The 25,267-nt window shown below is 21.1% G+C and overlaps 4 protein-coding genes across 11 annotated transcripts; 3 read left to right on the plus strand and 1 right to left on the minus strand.

Annotated features, from left to right (window-relative positions):
• The first annotated feature begins 383 nt into the window (after positions 1-383).
• Positions 384-4,191, plus strand: Rga (CCR4-NOT transcription complex subunit regena). Of its 2 annotated transcripts, none has more exons than XM_086912507.1 (9): positions 384-719; positions 1,534-1,597; positions 1,703-2,181; positions 2,326-2,546; positions 2,805-3,047; positions 3,193-3,454; positions 3,564-3,671; positions 3,761-3,986; positions 4,086-4,191. In XM_086912507.1, exons 3-8 carry the CDS (start codon positions 1,856-1,858, stop codon positions 3,978-3,980), a joined length of 1,380 nt encoding a protein of 459 aa, XP_086768633.1. In that variant the 5' UTR covers positions 384-719; positions 1,534-1,597; positions 1,703-1,855; the 3' UTR covers positions 3,981-3,986; positions 4,086-4,191. The 2 variants fall into 2 exon arrangements, with proteins under 2 accessions (XP_086768633.1, XP_086768634.1); XM_086912508.1 differs by having other exon boundaries at positions 391-501.
• On the minus strand, positions 3,851-8,746 carry LOC105736752 (malonyl-CoA decarboxylase, mitochondrial). 5 transcript variants are annotated; one of them, XR_015293397.1, is made up of 11 exons: positions 8,082-8,740; positions 7,223-7,363; positions 6,943-7,083; positions 6,595-6,747; positions 6,322-6,475; positions 6,080-6,219; positions 5,870-6,005; positions 5,560-5,768; positions 5,369-5,474; positions 5,151-5,283; positions 3,851-4,036 (listed from the first exon to the last, which is right to left on the minus strand). XR_015293397.1 is itself a non-coding variant. In XM_086912505.1 (11 exons), the coding sequence occupies exons 1-10, from the start codon at positions 8,295-8,297 to the stop codon at positions 5,175-5,177; spliced, it is 1,509 nt and encodes a 502-aa protein (XP_086768631.1). In that variant the 5' UTR covers positions 8,298-8,740; the 3' UTR covers positions 3,851-4,036; positions 5,151-5,174. The 5 variants fall into 5 exon arrangements, 3 of the variants coding, with proteins under 3 accessions (XP_086768631.1, XP_012348361.2, XP_086768632.1); XM_086912505.1 differs by having other exon boundaries at positions 5,556-5,768; XR_015293398.1 differs by lacking the exon at positions 5,151-5,283.
• Positions 8,747-9,679: 933 nt separating this feature from the next.
• LOC105734747 (uncharacterized) lies at positions 9,680-14,607 on the plus strand. Of its 2 annotated transcripts, none has more exons than XM_086912504.1 (7): positions 9,680-10,169; positions 10,283-10,443; positions 10,845-11,001; positions 11,105-11,677; positions 11,783-12,073; positions 12,201-12,475; positions 13,846-14,607. In XM_086912504.1, exons 1-6 carry the CDS (start codon positions 10,112-10,114, stop codon positions 12,470-12,472), a joined length of 1,512 nt encoding a protein of 503 aa, XP_086768630.1. In that variant the 5' UTR covers positions 9,680-10,111; the 3' UTR covers positions 12,473-12,475; positions 13,846-14,607. The 2 variants fall into 2 exon arrangements, with proteins under 2 accessions (XP_086768630.1, XP_086768629.1); XM_086912503.1 differs by having other exon boundaries at positions 12,201-12,436.
• A 153-nt stretch (positions 14,608-14,760) lies between these two features.
• raptor (regulatory associated protein of MTOR complex 1) lies at positions 14,761-24,350 on the plus strand. Of its 2 annotated transcripts, XM_003698145.4 has the most exons (23): positions 14,761-15,122; positions 15,232-15,334; positions 15,805-16,046; positions 16,134-16,280; positions 16,346-16,530; positions 16,605-16,664; positions 16,756-16,856; positions 16,967-17,100; positions 17,220-17,603; positions 17,681-17,755; positions 17,840-18,097; positions 18,216-18,359; positions 18,452-18,707; positions 18,802-18,843; positions 19,032-19,177; positions 19,450-19,547; positions 19,620-19,728; positions 19,823-19,986; positions 20,070-20,240; positions 20,319-20,560; positions 20,664-20,828; positions 21,205-21,487; positions 21,735-24,350. In XM_003698145.4, exons 1-23 carry the CDS (start codon positions 14,964-14,966, stop codon positions 21,928-21,930), a joined length of 3,864 nt encoding a protein of 1,287 aa, XP_003698193.1. In that variant the 5' UTR covers positions 14,761-14,963; the 3' UTR covers positions 21,931-24,350. The 2 variants fall into 2 exon arrangements, with proteins under 2 accessions (XP_003698193.1, XP_012348359.1); XM_012492905.3 differs by lacking the exon at positions 18,802-18,843.
• The last annotated feature ends 917 nt before the right edge of the window (positions 24,351-25,267 follow it).

Here is a 25,267-nt window from a genome sequence, read left to right on the forward strand (position 1 = left end):
TAATAATACTTTTAGTTTTATACAATGAACTGAATATCTTATTAAAATTTGAGATATTTTATTTATTTATTCATTATTTTGCTGTAAATAATATTTTTTATAAAAAAATATTTTAAATCATAAAAGACTATTGTAATATTATTTCAATTTATTAATTGTATTTATTAATTGCTTAAATTTGAATTTTATTTTATATCTTTAAAACATAATATTCTAGATATCATAATAAATATTTCGATAATCATATTCAAGATTAAAATTTACATGCTTATTAAAATATGTTATGTAATATTAATAATTTTATAATAATATAATTAAATGTATAATATTTTTAACATGTATTATAATTATATTTAATTTATAATCCTTATAGTAATTATTTTAGTATCTAATTTGAATATCTTCGTAGAAATGGTTATAATGGCAGAAATTCGTGTCTCTAGTGTTGTTTAAGTTTATGAAACTGAGTGACAAAATAGACATTTATTTGTTAAGAATATTGTAATGTGCATAAAAGTTTAATCTTTTGAGATTATTTACATAAAAATCTTTTTTTTTTAGACGAAATACTAATTATTGAAAACAACGTTTTCCCTATCATATTCATTCCAAGTCAACATCGACGTTTTTGTGTTTTTTTTTATGCTCATTTACTTTGTTTATTATGAATTTAATGGATTTTTTCGCCCACTAACTTAACAACGGATTCAATAATATAGGTAATTAAATTTTGTCTATTTTTTCTTTAATATTTTCGTTACATAGATGTTATAACCTTTGCTTTCTTTGTGCTCGTTCTGATTTCTATCTTTACAATGTCAAAATTGCCGTTTTCGTTTAGTGTTTTTTCAAAATTCGTAAATTTTTTGTATATTGTTTTAATCTTAATCTAATAGTTTTAATCTTAAAATATTAACAAAATATCTAAAAAAATTACTGAACCATTTTTGTTATGTTATTATGTTGTCATTTTTTGTAGTAATTGGAATAGCAAGTTATTGCCATTAATGAGTTTAATATTGTATTAAATAAAGTAATATTCAAATTATAATTTATATGTATATATTTAAAATAAATATTTAAAATATAAATGCATACTTATAATAACAACTTTAAGTTGTAAAATATACATTACATGTGATATAAATCTTATGTGACATAAAAACTATGTTGAAGTTTTTAAATTTTTAATAAATAAAGTTTTTAATAAATAAATTTTTTTAAAAAATTAATTTTTATTCTTTATATAATTTGTTTTTAAAATATAAAAACTTTTTTAAAAATTAAAATTAAAAAATTAAAAATAACAATTTTTAATATAATATAATAAAATAAAATGCATAAAATAAATGCATTATTTAAATAAATAAATTAAAAAGTAAACAAATATTTTATATATAAATATAGATTACATATATATATATATATATATATATATATATATATATATCCATATATATATCCATATATAAAATTTCTGGAGCAATGCTTAAGTGGCATTTTCACAGAAATAAATTCTTCAATTGCCAATAGGTCCATACTTATTTTCCTGTCTTCGATTTTGATATGACCATTGCCATGATGCTGTGATAAAGAGGTAAAAATTAAATAAATACAATTGAAATTAAGAATAAATACAAGTTTTCAATAATAATTAATAATTTAACTCTGTCATATATTTGTTTTTACCTCATCATTACAGGTTGCTACTAGGAGTTCTTGTCATGGATTATCTTCAGTTCCATGAAATTGAACAACTTACAAGTGATGCAATAGAAAACAAGTGATTGTGGTAATTGACATAAAAGTGTGTTGGTGTGCCCTAGCAGGTACTTTGTAGTGGAGCCACCAGGCTATGGCTAACCTGAACTTTGAGCAGCCACCACGCAGTATTGCGAACGCAAGCCTTACATCGCGCACAGGTGGTGGGGGGGGCTTAAATTCATCGACCCTTACGGGTCATGTCACACCTACCTCGGGCATGTTCTCAGGCTCATCCACAAGCACTTCCAGTACAGCTAATTCTGCGGTAGTAGTTACTAACGTTTATCCTGGAGCATCAGGGACAGGAGGTGGACAAAATAATCATCAACCTCAACAACAGCAGCTCTCTCCTATGGGCAGCAGAGGACTGTTTGGGCAGAGGGCTTTTACAGATAGACGTACAATGCCTGCTCTTGGGTTAGTTTTTTTTATAATAGTTAGGAAAATTTTTCATTTTTATTATATTTGTAATATTATTATATGTTTATTATGTTTTATAATAATCCTATTTATTAGATAAAAATAATATATAGTAATAAAAATACTAATATAAATTTATAGAACTTCGAATCCAATGGGTAGCATGGGCACATTTGGAATACCTCAAAGTCGTAATTACGGATCTCAAATCAATAATTTTCACTCCGTTTTTGGTAGTGGAGGAGGTGGAGATACAAGTACTCCTCCATTATTGGATCTATCTGAATTTCCTTCGTTAACGAACAGAGGACAAGGTGATTCTATGCCACAACCTAGTCCTATGCCAGGAAAACAACCTTATGGTTTGTATTCATAATAATTTAAGTTTTGATATAATAAAAATATAATATATTATATATAATATTATGACTTTTTTTTTAAAAAATTCACATAAATTATAATTAAATTTGAAAAATATTTTTTGATTACTTGAAAAATATGATAATTTTAATTTATATATGATAATAAAATATATTTAATTATATTAAATATCAATTAAAATTATCATATATACATACAAATTTCATATTTAATTTTTATATTTATATTTATAATTATAGTTGGAATGGTAAAACAACCAACATCCGAATCAAGTGAGTTTACAATGAGTTCTGAGGATTTTCCAGCATTACCAGGAACACAAAATAGAGAAGGGCCATCACCAGGTGGAAGTGTTTCTGGAGATAAAAACATATCTGTTGGACTTGGCCCTGAAATTGGACAAGATGTATTACAAGCAAATAGAGCACCTGGATCAGAAAAGTCTCAGTCATCTAAAAGAGGCATACAAACATCTCCTGATGGTATTTATTATTATTATTTAATATTTAATATTTATAATATTAATAATTATATTTATAAATTAAATTTATTATTTAATATTATTTTATAGTACTTTGCTATCTAAAAATTTTGTTTTTTATAACTATTTATTATTACATTATTTAGGCAAAGTGACCAATATACCAGCTAGTATGGTAAAAGATCAGTTTGGAATAGTTGGGTTACTGACATTTATTAGGGCAGCTGAAACAGATCCGAATTTAGTATCTTTGGCATTAGGTCAAGATTTAACTGCATTAGGATTAAATCTTAATTCACCAGAAAGTCTTTATCAAAATTTTGGTGGACCTTGGGCAGAAACACCATGCCGACCTCAGGATATTGATTTTCATGTACCACCAGAATACCTTATTAATGCCGCCATCAGGTATTATATCGATTTTTTTTATAATAAATTAAATAAATTATATAATATTAATTATATATATAATTTTAAATATAAATTATTATAATAATTAAACTTATGTTTATTTTAGAGATAAGTTAGCACCAGTTAAACTAAATCGATACAAGGATGATTTACTATTTTATATGTTTTATACAAATGTTGGAGATGTATTGCAATTAGCAGCAGCTGCAGAATTGTAAGAATTTTTTTATATTTACAAATTCAAATTTTTTAATATTTTTTTAGTCATTTTTTAATAAATATGATCTTATTTGAATTATAAAGGTACAGTAGAGAATGGCGATATCATATGGAAGAAAAGGTTTGGATAACGCAAGCACCAGGATTAGGACTTGTAGAAAAAACATCAACATATGAACGTGGTACTTATTATTATTTTGATGCGCAAAGTTGGAGAAAAGTAGCAAAAGAATTTCATTTGGATTATACAAAACTAGAAAGTAGACCTCATCTTCCCACAAATTTTCATCAAACCCAGCCTTGACTACAGGTATTTATAAAAATATAATTTTTTAAATTATTATTTTTGTTAACTTGTATCTAAAAAAAATATTTATAAATATTTTTATTAAAAATTTTTTTGTTGTAGATCTGCTTGCAGACCATTGTACTGTCTTTAAGTTGGACAGGAAACAGCTATTGTATAAATGAACAAATTTAATAATCTTTAATAAAAATATAAAATTTGAAGAGTACAGAAATGAAGTTCTTTAATTACTGACTCAATTAGAAATGGAAGTGAGTCTAATGTATTTGATATTGACAAATGATTTTGATACATGATCCTATGTGTTAAATATTTAGATGCTTATATATAGAATAATGTACTTTTCAATGATATTATAATGATCATTATGATTTTAGCAGTGTATATAATAAAAATAATAAGTAGTACTAAACTAAATTTTGACATTTAGGCAACTCAAAATACAATATGTTCATAAAATCTTTATGTATATGATCATTTATTTTGTACCTATGTAATTAAGAATGTAAATGAACTGTTTTTTAAGAAACAAATTTATTTTCATAATTTTTCATACTGCATTTATTTTTTCTTAAATTTTGTTAATTTGTTTTTATTATCTATTAAAATTCATAAGCTACATTAGTAAATTTTTATATGTACAATTATATGTACAAAATCTTTAAAAAATATTGAATTGAAATATCAAATATCATAAAAATATCTTTGTTTAAAATTTTACAAAATTTTACAAAACATGAATTACATAATAATCAATCTTATATATATATATTATTTGAAAAATATGAAATGAAATTTTTTTATATAAATAGAAAATCAATCATAAGAATAAAATAAATTAAATTTCAATGTATTTTATTTCTAAATATTCTAGCAATATCAATTGATGTAAAGTATAATTTAATTGATAACAAGTATTAAAAGAAATTTTTGTATTACTTGATTTATATTAAATATTTTTATCTTTTTATATCGATAATGTTTATAAATTTTAGCCTTAAGAAATTAATTTATTACACATTAAATTATCAAAATATGACTCAATTCCATTTCTAGCTTCTGATTATTAAACCACAGTATTATTATTTGAAATATTTTCCTATATTATATAATCTCATTATTTTTATATTTCTCATAAAAAAATAATTTTAGAAAGAATTTTGATACCTTTTTAAAATTGTAAAATTTTTTTCATAATTTTTCATACTGTGTTGAGAGATTAATTATATCTTCAGAAGCATTTATAAAATAATTTTCAATATAATTTTGACTATGTTTTTCACATTCATGTAGGTAGTATCTATTAATATAACATATATAATTAAAGATATAAAATATATTAAATATATAAAATTAAATTATATTTTAATTATGAATTAAATTACCTGTAGTTTACCATAATTCCACAACTGTTTCCAACACCACGTGGTGAAGGATCAGCCAACCAATTTATTCTCCACATAACAGCTCCATTACGAAGATGGAAGTTTGCTGTGATTTAAAAAATATTAAGTTTATATTTATTTTCTAACTAAAATTTAACTATTATTTGATTTATGATAATCAATTTACCAACACTATCTAAAGCATAATTTCGTCTTTTTTCTTTATATAAATACCAAGCACATGCTCGAAGTAATGGTTTTTTTAAAACTTCGCTTATTTTAATATCTTGAGTCCATAATGAATTATTTAAAATTTTTTTTAAACCAAAAACTATATTTTTTTCTTTTAAAATTTCTTGTACAGAATTACATTCTTCATTTGTGAAAATATTACATATATCTAAAAAGAATTTTATGTTAAAATATAATTTTTTAATTTTCTGAATCCTTTTATATATATTAATAAATTTTATTTGTAAATTTTTAAAAAAATGTAATTACCTTGTTTTATTTTTTCTAAAAACCATATTCTAAAATTAGGTATTGGTGATAATGAAGATAATTCATGAATCATGGGAAATTCTGATATCACTTCTTTTGCCACTTCTTTTATTAAATAATTACCAAGTTCAATACCCTAAAAAGTACTTTTTTCATTAATTTCTTCTTTTATTCTATCAATGATAAATTTTCAGATAATTATATAATTACTTGTAATCCTTTCTGTGTGGAAGTTATTGAATAAAATATTGCAGTTTTTATTTTGCTTTTATCTTCTTCTAAAAATGTTATTTCTTTTTTTAAATTACCAAGAATTCTGACTTTTGCTTCATCAATATCTTTTATACTATCTATATATTGATATGTTTTATATTATTCATTATATTGAATTTAATTTGTAATATTATTTTATTAAAATACTTATATAAATATATATAAATATATAAATGTACCTGGTATAATATCACATAATGCTGTATGTAATACAACAAGAGGTTCTCGTGGCATAGATAAATGAGTAAAAATGTAACATCTTCTATATGGCCCAACTCTTTGTTTTAAATCTAACCAATTTTTTATAGGATGTATTGCTTCATAATCTGAAATCTTATTATTTTCAAATTATAACTATAAAATGTTTATAGTTATATTTTTTTACGTATTTGATTCTATTAGATTAACTAATATCATATAATGTATATATCATATAAAATTTTCTTATGTACTTTTTGTAAAATATCGCATGAAGTTTGCCATGTAATTCTTTCTAAATATAAGAATCCTACTGAAAACCAAAGTAATAATAAATCTCGTAGGGTAATATTCAATTGCTGTATTGCAATACTTTCATCTGTATCTTTAATTTTTAATATTAAGTCCTAGAAAAAATATTTATATCAAAAATAAATAATATTATAATATTTGTAATATTATATTTAATTATATAATATATTCAATCTTTTTAAAAAAAATTTTTAATATAAACTTTATATATTAAAAAATTACATAGATTATTAATTACAATTTTAATGTATATTAATTTCATAATCAGAATTAATAATAAAATTACTTACTAATATATCTGTTCTTAAATCAACAAGAAATTTCACACCATTTTCAAGTCTTCCAATCATAATAAACAACCATTGATAATCTGGTGTTAAAACATTTCTTAAATTTCGTTCATAAGAAATCATACGTCTTCTATTATCAGACTAAGATAAAATATTGTGTTGTTAAATTTTTAATATTTTGACAATTAATAAGAATTTAATATTATAAACAACAAATTATTTATTTATATATATTTTATATATTATAAATATGAAATATAGAAGTTAATAATTTACAAACCTCTGTAGATACATATTTTTCTGCTACATTACATACAACAGTATGTTCAACAGCATATCTAAATGCTAAAATACGTAAAATTTGTTCCTTATCTTTTTTGTTACTTTCTTGATATACATTACATAAAGTACGAGCTTTATTCTAAAATAAAATTTTAATTCTATTTTCTGTATTATATACAAACTTCAGTGCAATTGAAGTTAATTAATATATTTACATATTGATATTTTTATTACTTATAGTTTACATTATTTTATTTATTTTATTATTGTATTTATATTTATATATTTATATATAAAATAAATATTTCATTTAATTTTTTTTAATTTATTAAGTTTGTTTTCATTAAAATAAAATATATCAAATATTATTATCAAATAATATAAATAATAATTTTGATAGATATATTTTAATCATTTTTTATTTTTTTATTTTATTTAATTTGCATATTTAACAACCAATCATATATTTAATTTAATTAGAGAATTAAATAATATATTATATTAAACAATAAATTAAAAATAAAAATATTTTTAAAATTATGAATAGACATTGTATTTAATGTATATTATAAATTTACTATGTATGTATATATGTCAATTACAAACAAAACATAATTATATATTAATTTTATGTAAATAATATATTAAATTTAAGAAAATAGAAAAAAATATATAATTTAATATATCTGAAAGATTTAAAATATAATTTTTGTAACATTATAAAAATATTTTTATAATATTATTTTTATAATTTTATAAAAATGAAAATATCCTTAATTTATTTTTAAAAAATATTAAAAATTAAAAACAAATTATTTTTTCTCTTTAATTTTTAATATTTCTTAATAATAACTAACCTCAATAATCCAATTACTAACATTACTATTTTTAAATCTAAAAACTTCTTTTAATTGTTCTTCAAAAACATTATTTTCACAAGATGTAAAAATATCACGTAGATTTTGTATAAGAAACAATTTTAAAATCTTTGGTGTTGTATTATATTTTAAAAAAATAAATTTATTATTATAAATATTAATTAAAATTTTCAAGTGCATTCTACTAAATATCATATTTAAAATTGACAAATAAATACATTAAAAAATACTTTAATTATTTTAAATTATAGAATAATTTTAGACAACTTTTTTAAATTATTTTATAATACATATATTATTTTTTTGTATTCTTATTTCGAATAAATAATAATAAGAAACATTTGATATATAAAATATATATCAAATATAAATTAGAAAAAGATTATACAAAATATTAAAGATTCTAAAAATTAACTGACAAAAATTAATTATTGAAATGATTGTTAAAGTGATATCAAGCAACTTTTTGTTTTCCTAAAAATTTCGTTTTTGTTTTGTTAATGAATTATTATTGTTTAAGATAAAAGATCATTTCTAATCAAATCCACCAATCAAAGAACGAATAAACATATCATATTAGGTATATGTCACAATAGTCCAACAAATCTCCGAACTCAAAACATTGTTTCTTTTTAGTTAAGTCTGATAATAATTTTAATAGCATGTAATATTATTATAATACAATATATTTAAGCTCAATGTTTTTTGTTAATAATTTATTAATAAAATTAAAATAAAAATTTTTGTAAAGAAAAAAAATTAGTTGACTTATGGGATACCCAATATATAAATAAAATATCATAAATATATATTAAATTTAATGATAAAAATATTAATAAAAATAATAATTTTTATTATTAATATCAATAAAAATTATTATTTTTATTAATATTCAATAAATTAAAAAAAAATCAAATTAAAAAAAAATGTTTTATGGTATAATATATGAAAAATAACATAACAAAATAAATAGGATGAAATTATAAAGAAAGATACTAGTATTTTTTAGTATTATAGATATAGTATTTTTTATAAGCTTTATATGCAAGTAAAATAATTATGCCATTAGAAGTTGATTTGTATTTAATAATTATTTTTAATAAATTACAAAGCTGAATATTTTTTAGTAAAATAATTTTAGTAAAATAATAAATTTTTTTATGAAATGATAATTATGTATTGTTTTTTTTATAATTCTTCATCTTTTGAAAATTAGAAAACAAAAGCATAATTATTCAATTTTAAAATATTATTATAATTTTTCTTGTAATCAAGCAACTTGTAATCAAGAATAATATTGTAGCATTATAACATTATTAATTACAAAATTTAAAAAAATGAAGCTATTTTATATATATATATATATGAATATACAGTAGTAGTACCATTAGATTATTATATTATATGATATATAAAATTTAAATATATGATATAAAAAATACAAAATAAAAAATTCAAATCTTTGATTTTGATTCCTAGAAGTTATGTTTTACACAAAAAATCAAGTATTTAATATAAATACAGAAAATATTTATTCTATTGTCCATACTACTTTATTCAAAAATACATATATTTGCATTGAACAATATAATCATTTCATTACACAATTCATTTATATAATTGATTTATCATAATAACATATTGTTAAAAATAAAAAATAAATATTTTATAAAATTGCGAAAATTTAAAACTAGTAACTTTTAATAATTTATTTGATTAGGGAGATATGAGTCCAGATGCTGTTGTTGAATTTATTCTCACTATAGTTTGTATCTAAAGTAAGTTTTGCTGTGCCATGATCTGTTTGTAAAGTTAGCTTTGGATCGTGAATAGATATAATATATTGTCAAAAAATATATATAATGTGATACAGTTGGTAATCATTAATATTAAGAAGATATTATAGCTGAAAATGATATGATACGTATATAATCGCAAATTAATTAAAAAAAAATTTATAAAACGTATATATCTTAAAAAATAAATGTGATCTTTTATCTATATACAGAATGCAGATAGTGCATTTTTTTTGGAGTCTTATTTGGTATATTTTGTCTACTTATCAAGGTAATTTGATTATATACATTTCATATAACGATTATTCAATTTGTAATTGCATCTATTATTATTATGTTAATTTTTGATAAACTTAAAATATATTATTATATTTTATATTACAGTCAATGCTGTAGAATATAATATAACATTAACTCACGATGGTCCTGTAGTGTTAGGTGGGACTATTACATTTAAAGCCGATATCTTTGAGAATAATGATAGACCATCAGGAACATTTAAATATAAATGGAGTGACAATGCATTAAATCCTCATATATATGAGGTTAGTTTCTTTTTTCCTGTAGTTTATATTTTATTAAAATTATATAGTTTTTATTTTATTATAATTATTTTCTAATAAAAGCTTCTTTTATACGAAAAAAAAATTTTTTTTGAAAGTTATGTATTTTAAAGAAATGTATTTCTTTATAATGTACAATATTAATATAATTGAGTTAGTTTAATGAACAAGAAATTTTTTATTTATAGTTTTAATAATAAATAATCAAATTTGTTATAATATTTATTTTTTTGTTCATATTTATTATAATATTTTTTTTATTAAAATCTCATTATTATTGTAATATATTTTTTATATTTTAATATTATATTTAACATATGATTTATAAAGAAATATATAATTTAAATATGAAACAGATTAAATAATAATTTTAATTTTTTCAGACAGGAGAAACATCAAATACAACAACATATTGGAGTTTAAATATTCTACATGAAAATTATACAGTTGGAATATATGAAGTTGAAGTAATAGTTAGTAAATTTGTTATTTTATGGTGGGAAAAACTTACCAGTGTTCGTACTAAATTTTATGTCACTCGTAAGAATTTTTAAAATCATTTTATATTTATTATATTATATTTTATATTTATATTTTTTATTTATTATATGTTTTTTCAACTTAATATTTACCAATTTCATAGAATTCCTTAATGGAGATATCAAAATTATACAATCTAATAAAACATCAATAGATACGTATGTTTCTTCAACATCTGAAGCAAATGTAACAATAAATATAAGAAAAGGTGATATGGATTATTTGATGAAAGCCACAACAATATCAATTTATTGGTTCATAGATTGCAAACATTTTGGTCAAACAAATGATTTAAGTTTTCTCTATAATTTTACAAATCCTGATGTATCGCATATGTTAGAAGCTTTAGTAATTGCTTCATATGATTCGTTAATAACAACTGTTTTACCATCTACAACTATTTCACCAATAACAACAACTATTCCTTTTAATAAAACTGTGCAAAATAATACAATATCAAATATTACAAAAGAAGAAATAGCAAGTGCTGTCATATCTAATAATTTAACTATAAAATTAATATCTATGGTAACAGAAATGCCTCTAAATGATACAGCAAGTAATATCTCTGATATAAATAATATTTCTTTACCATATATTTGTTCCAATTCTTCAATAATTCCTTCAGATCCTAATAAAACATATGGACATTTTACAAAAAAGATTGATGTTCGTGGTAAATAATATTATATATAAAATAACAATGTTCAATATAAATTATAATAATATATAATATAATTATAATAATTATAATAATAATATATTAATATAAAAATTATAGCACCTATAAGGAATATAACAGTAGAGGGTACCAATTGGATTCAACCTTGGGATATGTTATCTCTTAATGTAACATGCAAAGGTTCAGGACCTTTTAATAAGTGCCTTCAATTTCAAAGAGGGAAGTATAATGTTACTGGAAATGAAACATGCAACAATATAGATAATCTTTATTCTTGTAATTTTTCCATCATTCATTATTTTTTGGAACCAAGTATATACACAATATTAATTATATTAAATAATGATGTCAGCAAACAAATTTATCCTTTGACAATAAATATTTATAAAGGTATATGTTATTATTTTAATAATAATAATAATAATAATAATAATAATAATAATAATAATAATATAAATTTTATCTTATAAGACAATTTATATTAATTTTTTTAATTGCATTTTTAAATATTTTATAGTAACAACAAAACCACAATTATCAGTCATAGTGGTACCTGTTTCTTGTTCACTTGCTGCTGTGGTACTCATTATTTTTGGCATTGCATATTATATACAAAGTAGAGCAAAATTTACTGTAGAAGTTGCAGATTTTGATTTTGGTCAGAATAATCCAGAGATGGAATATAAAACATTCACAGAACGATTACGAGATTCAATTAATAACGCCATAAGACCAGGAAGCAAACGGATAAGTGTACGCCAGCCCTATTATGGCAGCATGAATCACTAACAAGTACAGATTGTACAAACTAGATACTTTCTGATTGTGAATGACAATCTCAATTATACAAAATAGTACTAACATATATTATAACATATGATGATATTTCGATAGAATGATTAGAATCTTTAGAATCTTTATCATTTCCTGTCATTTGGATAAAAATCAAAAAACTTTATGAAGAATGAAATTTTTAAATTTTTATTTTTTTTATGTGATTTATTTACATTAAAAAGATTTTTCTAATAAAATTCAATTTATATTTCAACAAGCTTGGTGCAAGCTGAATATGTTGATAGTAATGAATCATTATTTATAAAATTAAAAAACTTATATATAATATTATATATTGACAAAGTTCATTCAAGTATCATGTTACATAATTTCTTTACAAATTTAACTAATGAATCTGTTGAACGTTCGTTAAAGATAATTTTTTGATGAATTTATCCAATATTCTTCTATTCCAGTATTCTCGTTCACAATTGATAGTTTAGTTTAAACATTCGATTTATTGCTCTAATATTCAATCAATTTTTAAACTAATAAATTTAATAAAAGAATAAAAATAAATTTAATGAAAGAATAATGACAAAGTTTTGAATCGGTCAATTATACAAGAACTTAGAGTAATAGAAAAATATCTTTAATTTTTGATCTAGATTTTATCTGTTAAAATATAATATTTAAATGTAATATGTATATGCATTGAAGTATATATATTAATTTATAATATATTTTAATATTATAATATATATAATATATATAATATATTATAATATATTTATAACATATAGAGTATATATATTAATTTTAAAAATGAAATTACATATCAATCTTAAGAATTTACAGTTATATAAAATTTGCAAATAAAAGAGACAAATATATTACTATTTAATATGATGTAATCTATTTAAATTCATTTAAACTTATCTTTATTAATAAGATTTATCCATTTCGTGAAAATTTTTTTAATAAAATAAAAAATAAATAAGAAACTTCATATATTTATAGAGATATATTTTTAGAGATTTTTGTATTTGTATTTTTTTTTTTTCATTAAAATGATATCTCACATTACATCATTATATCGAAATATTACTATATATTTGTTCTCTATTTTTGAACACTAAACTATACACTGCTTTTGCATTATTTCCATAGACTTTTTTCTTATTTTTCTTTATATATATTTATATTATTTTTTACTTATAAAATATTTATTTTATTTTTATATATAATAAATCTGATTTAAATGGAAATGCTTGAATTACTACTATACTATTTCCATTTAAATTGGATGTTTTAAATATTATTTGTAGCATTATAATTATGCTAGAATAATTATATAGCAAAATAATTAATATTTCATAAAATTTCAGGGTTATAAACCTCTTACTAATTCTCAAACTCTTCAATGATTAAAATGGAAAAGAAAATAATAATCAAGTAATCAAATTAAAGGTCATAAAAAAAGAAACAGAAAGAAATTAAACACGAAGAGTTTAAAAACGATGTTCTATAGCATTTTTAAGTATCAAATAATTTAATCAAAAAAGTAATATTATATCACTAACAATGCGAGTTTATTCATTCCAAATAATTCATAAATAAAATTAAAATTGTACATAGAATAAATAAAGATTGTATATATAGGCTGTGAACAGAATATGTAATGAAATGTTTTTGCAATGATGTTTTGCAAATGTGAAATTGAAATTTTAATTTTCAACATTTTTTTTTAAAATTCTGATATTATGAAATCTTACAAATGTTTTTTTTTTAATGTGTTATTTATATCATTTCAGATTACAATGAATTCATATTTAATTTTTAAACTATAAAAAAAGTATTGATAAGTATATAACTATGTAAGCATAGAAATTATCAATTTAAAAATTTTAGTAAACAAAATAGTTATTATATATATATTTTGTAATCTAATTTTTCTGAATGTATATATGCTTCTATTTATGTACAAGTTATTTGCATATACATAAATTTAATTAATTATTGTTAATATATTTAATATAAATTATTTAATTTTATTAGTTATAAAAATGAATAAGTTAGATTTCAACGACTTAATTATAAAGTGACTTTGTAAAAGATATCTAATAAATAAAGACGTTCTCTTGTAAAAACTGCTATTGTTATTTTTCATTATTTCTTTTATTTTTCTGATTTTAATATATAAAAGGAAAAAAATTAAAAATAATGGACAGCAAGTGGCCCCATCTGTATATAGTTGTTACGATCAAAAAATCTACGCATTCGTGAGAATTCATTGGTAATATAGTTAGGGATTTAAGATGGCGACGGTTGAAGTAAACTTACGAAATTGTGCTCTGTTAAAAAACGGTTATGCTTTTATCGTTTATTGAATATTGTCAGTTCATAGTTTTAATCTATATTTATGTAATATCAATCTAAGATTTTTAATAATTGAAACGTATCTCTCGAAAAAATTGATTATAAACTTTTCTCGAGTCTTGGATTTATGATGTCAGTAATTACTTCTAAGTCATGCCACGAGGAAGAGAATTTGAAATCGGAAGAGGATGATTGGAAAATACAGCTTGCATTTTGCAAATCACGGCATAATGCAACAATTGAGGGTGTAAACTGTATTACACAGACATGGAGAATGAAAGAACGAGTTTGTTACTTTTTTTTTTTTAATTCTTAATTAATATATTTTAAAAAAATTATGTATTTGATTCTACAGAATAGTTTGCTCAATTTCTATTTTTTTTTTTTTTTTTTAGATGAAAACTGTGAGCGTGGCTCTAGTTTTATGTTTAAATGTTGGCGTTGATCCACCAGATATTGTCAAGACGCAACCGTGCGCACGTTTAGAGTGTTGGATCGGTATTTATTCTAGTTTATTTACATCCCCACAATTCCCCGCTGCCATTATGTAATGCATTTTGAGGTTATGCATGTGCGTGACAGCAATTTGTAAATGAATGTCATTTTAGTAAACTATTAGATGGCATTATATTTATTATTAATTTGAATTGCATTTATTATATATTATTATATGTTTCCTTTTATAAACTTAATATTTTGATTGTTATTATTTATTATTTTATATTAGCATTTTTATAATTTCATGATCTTATTGCTTTATAAAATTATAAGTGTTATAAATTTACATTATAGTTTTTTAGCATATTTTAATAAAAAGTTACATTATTTTTATTTAATTTATCTGAATTATTTTTATTATATAATTATATAAATATTATATTTATATAATTTTGTTATATAAATATAGTTTAAAAATTAATTGATATTGATTAAAATTATATATGATTATATTTCTTTTAATTTCATAGATCCTTTGTCTGTGAGTCCACAGAAAGCATTAGAGACTATAGGTTCTAATTTACAAAAACAATATGAACGATGGCAACCAAGAGCTCGTTATAAACAAAGTTTAGATCCTACTGTTGAGGAAGTTAAAAAATTATGTACATCTTTAAGACGAAATGCAAAAGAAGAAAGAGTTCTTTTTCATTATAATGGTCATGGTGTTCCTAAACCTACTAGTAATGGTGAAATATGGGTATTTAATAGGGTTAGTAAAAAGAAAAATTTAAAAAAAGTTTTAATCATTATAAAAAATAATTTAATAAATATTTAATTTACAATTATTATATTACAGACATATACACAATATATTCCTTTATCTGTATATGATTTACAAACATGGATGGGTGCACCTAGTATTTATGTATATGATTGTTCCAATGCAGGTATTATTGTAGAATCTTTTCAGCAATTTGCAGAACAACATGAAAAGGAATATGAGGTATAATAACTTTGGAGAAGTTCGATTAAAAATAAAAATTATATGTAAGTTTTTTCATTTTATAGATGGAAAAGCAGGCAGTTCAACAAAATCGTGCAAGTGGAGTAGCAGGTGCTTCAACACCATCTTATAAAAATTGTATTCAATTAGCAGCATGTGCGGCTAGTCAAATTTTGCCTATGAATCCAGATTTACCTGCAGATATATTTACATCATGTCTTACAACTCCAATAAAAATTGCATTGCGATGGTAAGATGATAAATATGACTTATTAATAATATATTTCATATTTTATAATACATAAATATTTATTTTTTATATAGGTTTGTAATGCAAAATACATCTAAATTGGTACCAAAAATATCATTAGATTTAATTGACAAGTAAGAATATTCTATATTTTTATAATATTTATTTATACATGTATGTATTTTCTTTATTAAAATTATACATTAAAATTATAATAAATTTTAGAATTCCAGGACAATTAACTGATAGAAGAACAATGTTAGGAGAACTTAATTGGATTTTTACAGCAATTACTGATACTATAGCATGGAATACATTGCCAAGAGGTAAATTATATATTTATATCTAAAATTGATCATATAATTATTTCTATTTATACATATATTAACATTAAATAATTGTATAATGATAAACATTAAATATGTTCAATTTATAGATTTATTTCAAAGATTATTCAGACAAGATTTATTAGTAGCTAGTTTATTTAGAAATTTTTTACTTGCTGAGCGAATATTACGCTCGTATGATTGCACTCCAGTTTCTTGTCCAAAATTACCATCTACTTATCAGGTAAATAATTTTAATATTATAAATATTTTTCAATGAAAAAAATTATAATTAATTTTTTTTTAGAAATCAAATAAAATCTTTTTTATTCTATCATTAATATATTTTTGTTATTAATGTAGCATCCTATGTGGCAAGCATGGGATTTAGCACTTGATCTTTGCTTAGCACAATTACCATCTATTCTTGAAAATGAAGATCAATTTGTGCATTCACCATTTTTTGAAGAACAACTAACAGCCTTTCAAGTATGGCTTACATTAGGTTCTAAAAATCGTAATCCACCAGAACAACTGCCAATAGTACTACAAGTATTATTAAGTCAAGTTCATAGACTTAGAGCATTGGAATTATTAGGACGTTTTCTTGATCTTGGCCCATGGGCAGTGAATCTGGCTCTTAGTGTAGGCATTTTTCCATATGTTTTAAAATTACTTCAGAGTAATGCTAGAGAACTACGTCCATTACTTGTTTTTATTTGGGCAAAAATTCTTGCAGTTGATAGTGTAAGTTTTAATATTATGAGTTCAAAAGTATTTTAATATTTTATTAGATCTTTTTTGAATTATTTATTATATTTCAGACTTGTCAAACAGATTTAGTACGAGATGGAGGACATAAATATTTTTTATCTGTTCTTCAAGATACTTCAATACCAGTACTGAATATATATATATATATAATTTTATTTATTGAAAAATTCTTGAATTCAATTACATTATATAAGTTTATTCTGTTTTAGAGCGAACATAGAACATTAGCAGCATTTGTTTTGGCTAGTATTGTAAATGATTATCGACCAGGTCAGGTTGCTGCAAATCATGGTAGTCTTGTTTCCATTTGTTTAGAACAACTTGGAGATTTGAATGCTTTATTACGACAATGGTTATGTTTATGTCTTGCAAGACTTTGGCATAATTATGACAAAGCAAGATGGTGTGGAGTCAGAGATATTGCTCATGAGAAATTGTTTACATTATTACAAGATCCAGTTCCCGAGGTATAAATTATTTTATTTAATATATTAAATTTTTATACATAAGTTTTATATATAAATGTATTAAAGCTAATAATATATTTATATGATAATATACTTAAGAAAATATACAATTATATAGGTCAGAGCAGCTAGTGTTTATGCTTTGGGAACATTTATAAACAGTGTAACAACACGAAGTGAACATGCAAATAATATTGATCAAATCATAGCTATGACTCTTATTAATACTGTATCTTATGATATGTGCCCCTTAGTTAGAAAAGTATGTAAGTTTGTTATAATGATATAATGTATTACTGATTTTATATTTCTAATATGAAAAAAAAAAAAAAAATGAATTAATTCCTTTTACAGGAATTAGTAGTAGCACTTCAATGGATGGTATTACATTTTGAAAATTCTTTTGTAACCTTAGCATTGGCTGAAGAAAATAGCAGAAAAGATTTAGTAGTAGAGACATTATCACCATTTAGTGGAATGAGACGTATTAGTTCTAGGGATAGATTAAAAATGCTTTCTCCAAATAACACATATAATCCAGAAAGTACAGACGGATTTGGACAGGATCGTATTAAAAGAGTGTCATCATCATCATCTATTAGTAGTTTAGGTAAGTAATAAAGTATGTTGCTTTTAACTAGAGTTATTAGCTGTATTTCCGGATTTTCGATAACATTCCTTGTATTGTTTCATTCGTGTACCAGGAAATAATTGGGAGTTCGTGAGGAAACCTTGCGAGTCACTTGGTAATAATGATTGGAAATTCCATTGCATGTTCGTACATAGTTCATTCTTCATTTTTAGGTTTTATAACTTTTAATTTATAGCTAATACTACATCACTATTTTGTTATTTACAAGCACATTTTCGTAAAAACCAGATATTTTTCTATATTAAATGTAAAATACTATAAGTTATATTTTATTATTTTTAGGACACAGTTCTCTTGGAAATTTACCAAGTCTTTCTTATGGTAGCGTGTATATGAAATTATGGCATGGATTATGTAGTCTTGATAATGATCCTCATCCTGCAGTTTCTACTATGTCTCAAAAAGTCACTAATCACATTCGAAATCAGGTAAACATAATGATTTAATAATATATTTATTATATATACATTATGTACATAAGTACAAAATATACATAAATATTATATAATATATGTGTATAAAATAATATAAATAATACATACATCAATATATACAAAATATACAAAATACAATATATATATATACAAAATAATTATATTCATTATAATAAAAAAATAATATAATATAAAATGAAATATGATATAAAAATTTTTTTATTAATATTAAAATTAATATATTATAGAATATTTTTTCACTATAGGTCAAAGAATCTTCTGCACCTAAGGAAGTAATTGAAACAAAAATATCTTCATCACTATCTCTCCCACCTTCTCCATCAAATCGTACTACATATTTAAGGTTAGTTAATATTTTATGTATAATTTATACCTATTTATTTTTAATTAATATTTTTAATTTATATATTATAAGTAATAGCAAAGGAGACTCACCGCCTACAGTAAACTCTGGAACTGATCTATTACGTTCATCAAGAATACCATCACATAGTAATCGTTCAAGAAAACCAATTCCTAATACAGTAAGCATTATTTAATACATCATTTATGTATGAGTAATGTTATATTTCATTCATATTATCTCATTCATATTAATATATTACTATTCTATTATAGATATCAGAAGAAGCAGATGAAGTTGCTGGAATAAAAACACCATTAACAACTTCACAGTTTGTTGAATGGAGTTGTGCTCAATTTGCCCAGCCAGTTAGTTTAGAAATTGAAATTGAATCAATGAATGATATGGAAAGTAGAGTTCATTATGAAAGAGAATGGCGGTAAAATTTTAAAATATAATTTGAATATATCCAATATTGTTATTTATAAAAGAATAAATTAATTTGTCATCTTCAATGTTCAGATATTTAAGAAATAGAAGACAAAGACGTGAAGCAAGAGAAGAACAATTACGTGCAGTACAAAGTAGAGTAGAATTTCAAGTATTTCATACAAGGTGTTCACATTCTCCAGAAGTTTTAACATTTCATCCTTTTGAACCTCATTTGGCTGTAGCATTGAAAGATTTCTTTGGGTATTTAAATTTTAATATGCTCATATCATATTATTGTTATATTAAATAATTTTGTTTAATAGAATTATTTATTTATAGAGTATGGGATTGTCAAACTGGTGCAAAATTGACTTATTGTGCAAGTCATGGTAATAAAATGTCACGTATTACAGCACTAGAGTTTATTAATGCTCATGATGTGACTTTATTAATGGCTGGCTCCGATGATGGTTCAGTTAGAGTATGGAAAAATTATAGTAGTATGCTAAATCGCGATCCAGTTTTACTTACTGCTTGGCAAGCAATGGCTGATATACAACCAGCAGCAAAAACAACTACTGGTATATATATTTATATATTTGTATACATTTCGAAATATAAACATATAATTACATAGTTATAATATATAATATAATTATATATTTTAATTAAAATTGTTTATAGCAACAGCTGGATTAGTCACTAAATGGGAGCAAAAATCGCTTACATTAGCTGTGACAGGCGATGTTCGCATTGTTAGACTTTGGGATGCAGAAACTGAGTTAAAAAAACAAGATATACCAACGGGTGCTGATTGCTGTGCTACATGTATTGATGTTGATGGTGTAGGTTAGTTCTCTACATATTTTACTATTACTTTACTATTTTATTATATTAATTTAATCATATTTTTTAAAAAGACATGATTATATTTTTGTTATAATTATTTATTTATAAATTTATTTAACAAACTAATTTTACAAATAAATGATTATTAATATATAAAATGCATAATTAAATATATAATAGATATACATATATGAATTTTTTTTCATTAAATATTGATAGTTGATGAAATAAATTGTAATTAAAATATTTATTTATGATTAACAAAAGAATAGAGAATATAAAGTAAACTAAAAACTTTAACAATATTTAACTTTTTATATTGTGTTTCTTATTAATATTCAAATATAAAATATGATGAAACATTTTTTTGATATAGGTGCAATGATGGCAGTAGGATGTGGAGATGGTTCAGTTCGTTTATTCGATAGAAGATTGCCTCCATTAGAATCAAGAGTTATGATTTGGAGGGAGCATACAGCTTGGGTGTTAGGTACATCTTTAAGAAAATGTGAAAGATCTACACCACAATTGTTCACCGGATCATCTTCGGGAGATATTAGAATATTTGATCTTAGAAAAAATTCCTCTGTAAACACTGTACAGATAACACAAGGTATTACAGCATTGGCAGCACATGAAATGACTGATATATTTGCGTGGTAAGTTTAACATACGTTAAATATGAAATTTTTAAATAAAAAATTTGAAATATTTTTAATGGAAAAAGAATATGACTATTTTATATATATATATATATATATTATCATATTTTATAAAGATATATATATCTTACATTGAAAAAAAAAGAGTTTAGAAATTTAAGTTTAAAAAAAGTTTAAAAAAAAATTTTAAAAATAGTAAATCTTTTAATGTTTTTTATTTATTTATATTATTTATATGTTTTAGTGGATCAACAAATCACTGTATAAGTGTGTATAACACAATGGGTCAACATTTAAACACAATAAAATTTCATGAAGGATTTATGGCCACTCGTATTAGCCCTGTAAGTTGTTTGAGTTTTCATCCTTATCGTGTAATTCTAGCAGCTGGTTGTGTAGACAGTACTATTACAGCATATGCATCTGAACCACGCAGATGACTAACAGAGATGGAATTGTTGTAAAATTATTATTACAAATGCAAATCTATAGTACTTGATATTTTTAGCATTAAAAGTCAATAAAAAAAAATATTAAGAGCGTAATATTGGATATTTGAAAAATCAGAAGGTGAATTCTTATTTTTTACGTTTTTCTACTGCGTTTTTTCATATATGAAAACGCTATTCTTTGGAATTAATTCATATAGAGAAAACTAATAATAATTTATGTGATTATAAAACCTGTGAATAAATTAACCAAAGTCCTTAGAGACGACCAAAGAAAAGCTCGATAATACAAATTACATTACAAGCAATGTAATATTTTAAAACGCAGTTGAAAGAAATTTGATATTCTTACAAATAATGATGCATAATATATGCAAATGTGATGCAACGAAAAAAATTTGAATGCATGTATGAATGTGTTTAATATTTAATAAAGCTTGTAATATTCGTAAAGAAACAACTTTGATTATTGTGCCATTACAAAAATAGTTCCAATTAAGTTTATGTTTCGCATTTTCTAATCAATTAATGAAATATTTATTTTTCTTTATATATTATTCATTTTCTTAATTTTTTCTTTTATTTCTTAATATTTTTATGAAATTTAAAGAAATAATTTTAATCTTAAAGCTGTATAAAATATCTATATATATAATTTTTAGCTTTTTATGATAAAGTTATTATAGTAAAATTAAAATTAAAAAAAAGAGCCAATATATTGTTTAAATTATTTAATTATATTATTTTATATTTTATGATTAGTGCAATAAATTATTAAATTAATGATAACAAAAAATTGAAATAAATAACTAAAGATAGAAGGAAATATTATTAAATTAAATACAATATTTTTTTATTAATGCATTATTTTTTTAAAATCTTATATGCATATTTTTATTTATGATTTTTTAAAATTTTTCATTGTAATTATAAAAAAAAAGGAATTATTTTTGTAAATATATGAATTTATCAATAATATTTTTTGTTAAATTATTAATGATATATTTAATTATATATGAATTAAAGCTTTTTAAGCTTTTTTCACAAAAAAATCTCATCGTGTTATTACTTAAAAAATTTGTAAGCACATAACAATTCACTCATAAATTATTTAAAAATTTAAATAGATATATAAATATAATTTTTATTTAATTAATTGCCATTATATTATTTGAAAAGTATTTTATGATATAATATTTATACGTTGTATAAATATATATTTTATTATACACATAATGATTTATTGCTACTGTTATTGGCTATAATAATCACTTTAATCAAGTAATCAGATTTCATATATCTATGCATGAATATCAGTAGTTAAATTATAATAATAATAAAAGAAAATAATAAAAGAAGAAGGAAAAGACATTAAATCACGATTTCGTAAATAAAACTGTACATACTTAGGGAATATCGAATAATGTTTATGAAAAATAATATCCATATAAATTTATTCCAAATTATACAATAGTTTTGTTATTGACATTAATATTTAGAAGCACAATAAAAGATGTAAATTGCTAAATTTTCTCTAAATAATATATAAAAAATAAGAATCTTTAATATAAATAGATATATAAGATGTTTCAGAAGATGAATGCATATTAATATAAAAATATTCAAAAGCTGATTATTTGATAAAGAATGATTTATAAGAAATTCTAATTATAAAATACAAATTGAATCGCAATGTTTTTGTTTTTAGACTCAGAAATCTTTTGTTGTGTATAAATACATATAAAAATTTATATGTATATAGATACATATATACACATAAAATTTTATATGCAAGTTAAGAATGTTTTTTTTTTATATTTGGAGAGTATAATTGATAAATTAATGTAGTAATTGTATTTTTTCGATTACTAATATGTATTTATATTAAAATCAATTACTTTTATGATGAAGTAAAATTTTTGGACATTTTATGTAACTATACTGGATTTGGAAAAAATTTTTAATAAAAACATGAGTACTTAATTTAGGTTCACTATTTCTTGAAGTAATTATAAATAAATGTTCCTGTATATATTATTATATGTAGTATCATTATTGCTGTTGTTAATAATAATTATTAGAAATATTAGATACAGGAGCATCAAATAGAACAATAATTTAAGAAAAATGAATATGATGTATTATTTTGAATATATCTATTTTGCATTGTATCTGTTGCATTGTATGTGTGTATATGATTGCTTTATAATAAATATAATATAATCATGTTATTTTAGTGTAAGATTGTAATTTATATTTAAATGTCATGCTATAATAATTTTATGATCAATGTTATTTCAATTAAACATTTGTTTAAAATTATTTAGATTCATATAAATTATTTGTATTTAATTATTCATATAAATTATATATCTATTAATTTATAAAATAAAATGTGTTTAAAATATTAACAATGATGAAATATAATACTTTGAATTTAGCAAAAATAAGATAAATCCATTTTCTTTTATATATTTTAGAATTTCTATGTAATGAAAATATATATAATATAACATTATTTGTAATGATGCAATTATACTTCTAAGTTCTATTTTTTAATTCTATTTTAAATATTTTATCATTATTTTTATATTTAGTATCTATAAAATATATAATGGTATAATGGATATAAATTATCTTATTTTAATGTAATTTAATAAAAAATCAATATATATTTTTATATATCAATTTTTGTATCTATTTTGATCTTAAGATACTTTAAAAATGCTTAATGAATATATTAATACTTTATGTATTTTATATAAAACATTTCTTCAATTTTTTGAATCATCATTAAAATAGTAGTTATTTTGAATAGTTTTTCAATTTAATGTTATTAATATAACATATAACGTTATTAAAAAATATTTTTATTTTAATGACATTTACATTAACGATTTGTATAATTCAATATATTAAAATAATTATAAAAATAATTAAAAATATTTAATATTTTTGTTTTATATCATAAGCATATTTTATATATATAAATTTTAGAATCAAAATTTTTTTACATACTTCCAAGCTTCATTTATCATAAAATTCAAATCAATTCTGTCATTAATTTTTGAAAAATTTATTAAAATATTTTGACTTAATAAAGGATTTATTTTAAATTTATGTTATAAGTATTTATTTTAATTATATTTATTTAATATTTAAAACATTAATTTAATAATATTTTTTAAATATATTTTAATAAATTTTGTAAAAAAATATAAAAAATAGAAAAGAAATTTTATTATAGTTTTTTATAAATATTATTATTATCGAATTTAATTTATTATCGAAAATAAATAAATGATAATAATAAAATAAAAAAATAATT

The sequence above is a fragment of the Apis florea genome, unplaced genomic scaffold, assembly GCF_048593485.1.
Source record: "Apis florea isolate Af1SG1 unplaced genomic scaffold, ASM4859348v1 contig_3391_pilon, whole genome shotgun sequence".
Taxonomy (NCBI): Eukaryota; Metazoa; Arthropoda; class Insecta; order Hymenoptera; family Apidae; genus Apis; species Apis florea.

Coding starts and splice junctions, on each gene's coding strand:
- Rga (XM_086912507.1), top strand. CDS start 1,856: ATGGCTAACCTGAACTTTGAGCAGCCACCACGCAGTATTGCGAACGCA. Junction 2,182..2,325: donor CGTACAATGCCTGCTCTTGG/GTTAGTTTTTTT, acceptor ATAAATTTATAG/AACTTCGAATCCAATGGGTA. Junction 2,547..2,804: donor GCCAGGAAAACAACCTTATG/GTTTGTATTCAT, acceptor TTATAATTATAG/TTGGAATGGTAAAACAACCA.
- LOC105734747 (XM_086912503.1), top strand. CDS start 10,112: ATGCAGATAGTGCATTTTTTTTGGAGTCTTATTTGGTATATTTTGTCT. Junction 11,678..11,782: donor AAAAAAGATTGATGTTCGTG/GTAAATAATATT, acceptor TAAAAATTATAG/CACCTATAAGGAATATAACA. Junction 12,074..12,200: donor GACAATAAATATTTATAAAG/GTATATGTTATT, acceptor AATATTTTATAG/TAACAACAAAACCACAATTA.
- LOC105736752 (XM_012492907.3), bottom strand. CDS start 8,297: ATGATATTTAGTAGAATGCACTTGAAAATTTTAATTAATATTTATAAT. Junction 7,084..7,222: donor AAAAATATGTATCTACAGAG/GTTTGTAAATTA, acceptor ATTTTATCTTAG/TCTGATAATAGAAGACGTAT. Junction 6,748..6,942: donor ATTTAAGAACAGATATATTA/GTAAGTAATTTT, acceptor TATTTTTTCTAG/GACTTAATATTAAAAATTAA.
- raptor (XM_003698145.4), top strand. CDS start 14,964: ATGATGTCAGTAATTACTTCTAAGTCATGCCACGAGGAAGAGAATTTG. Junction 17,756..17,839: donor TTCAAGATACTTCAATACCA/GTACTGAATATA, acceptor ATTCTGTTTTAG/AGCGAACATAGAACATTAGC. Junction 20,829..21,204: donor TATTGATGTTGATGGTGTAG/GTTAGTTCTCTA, acceptor TTTTTGATATAG/GTGCAATGATGGCAGTAGGA.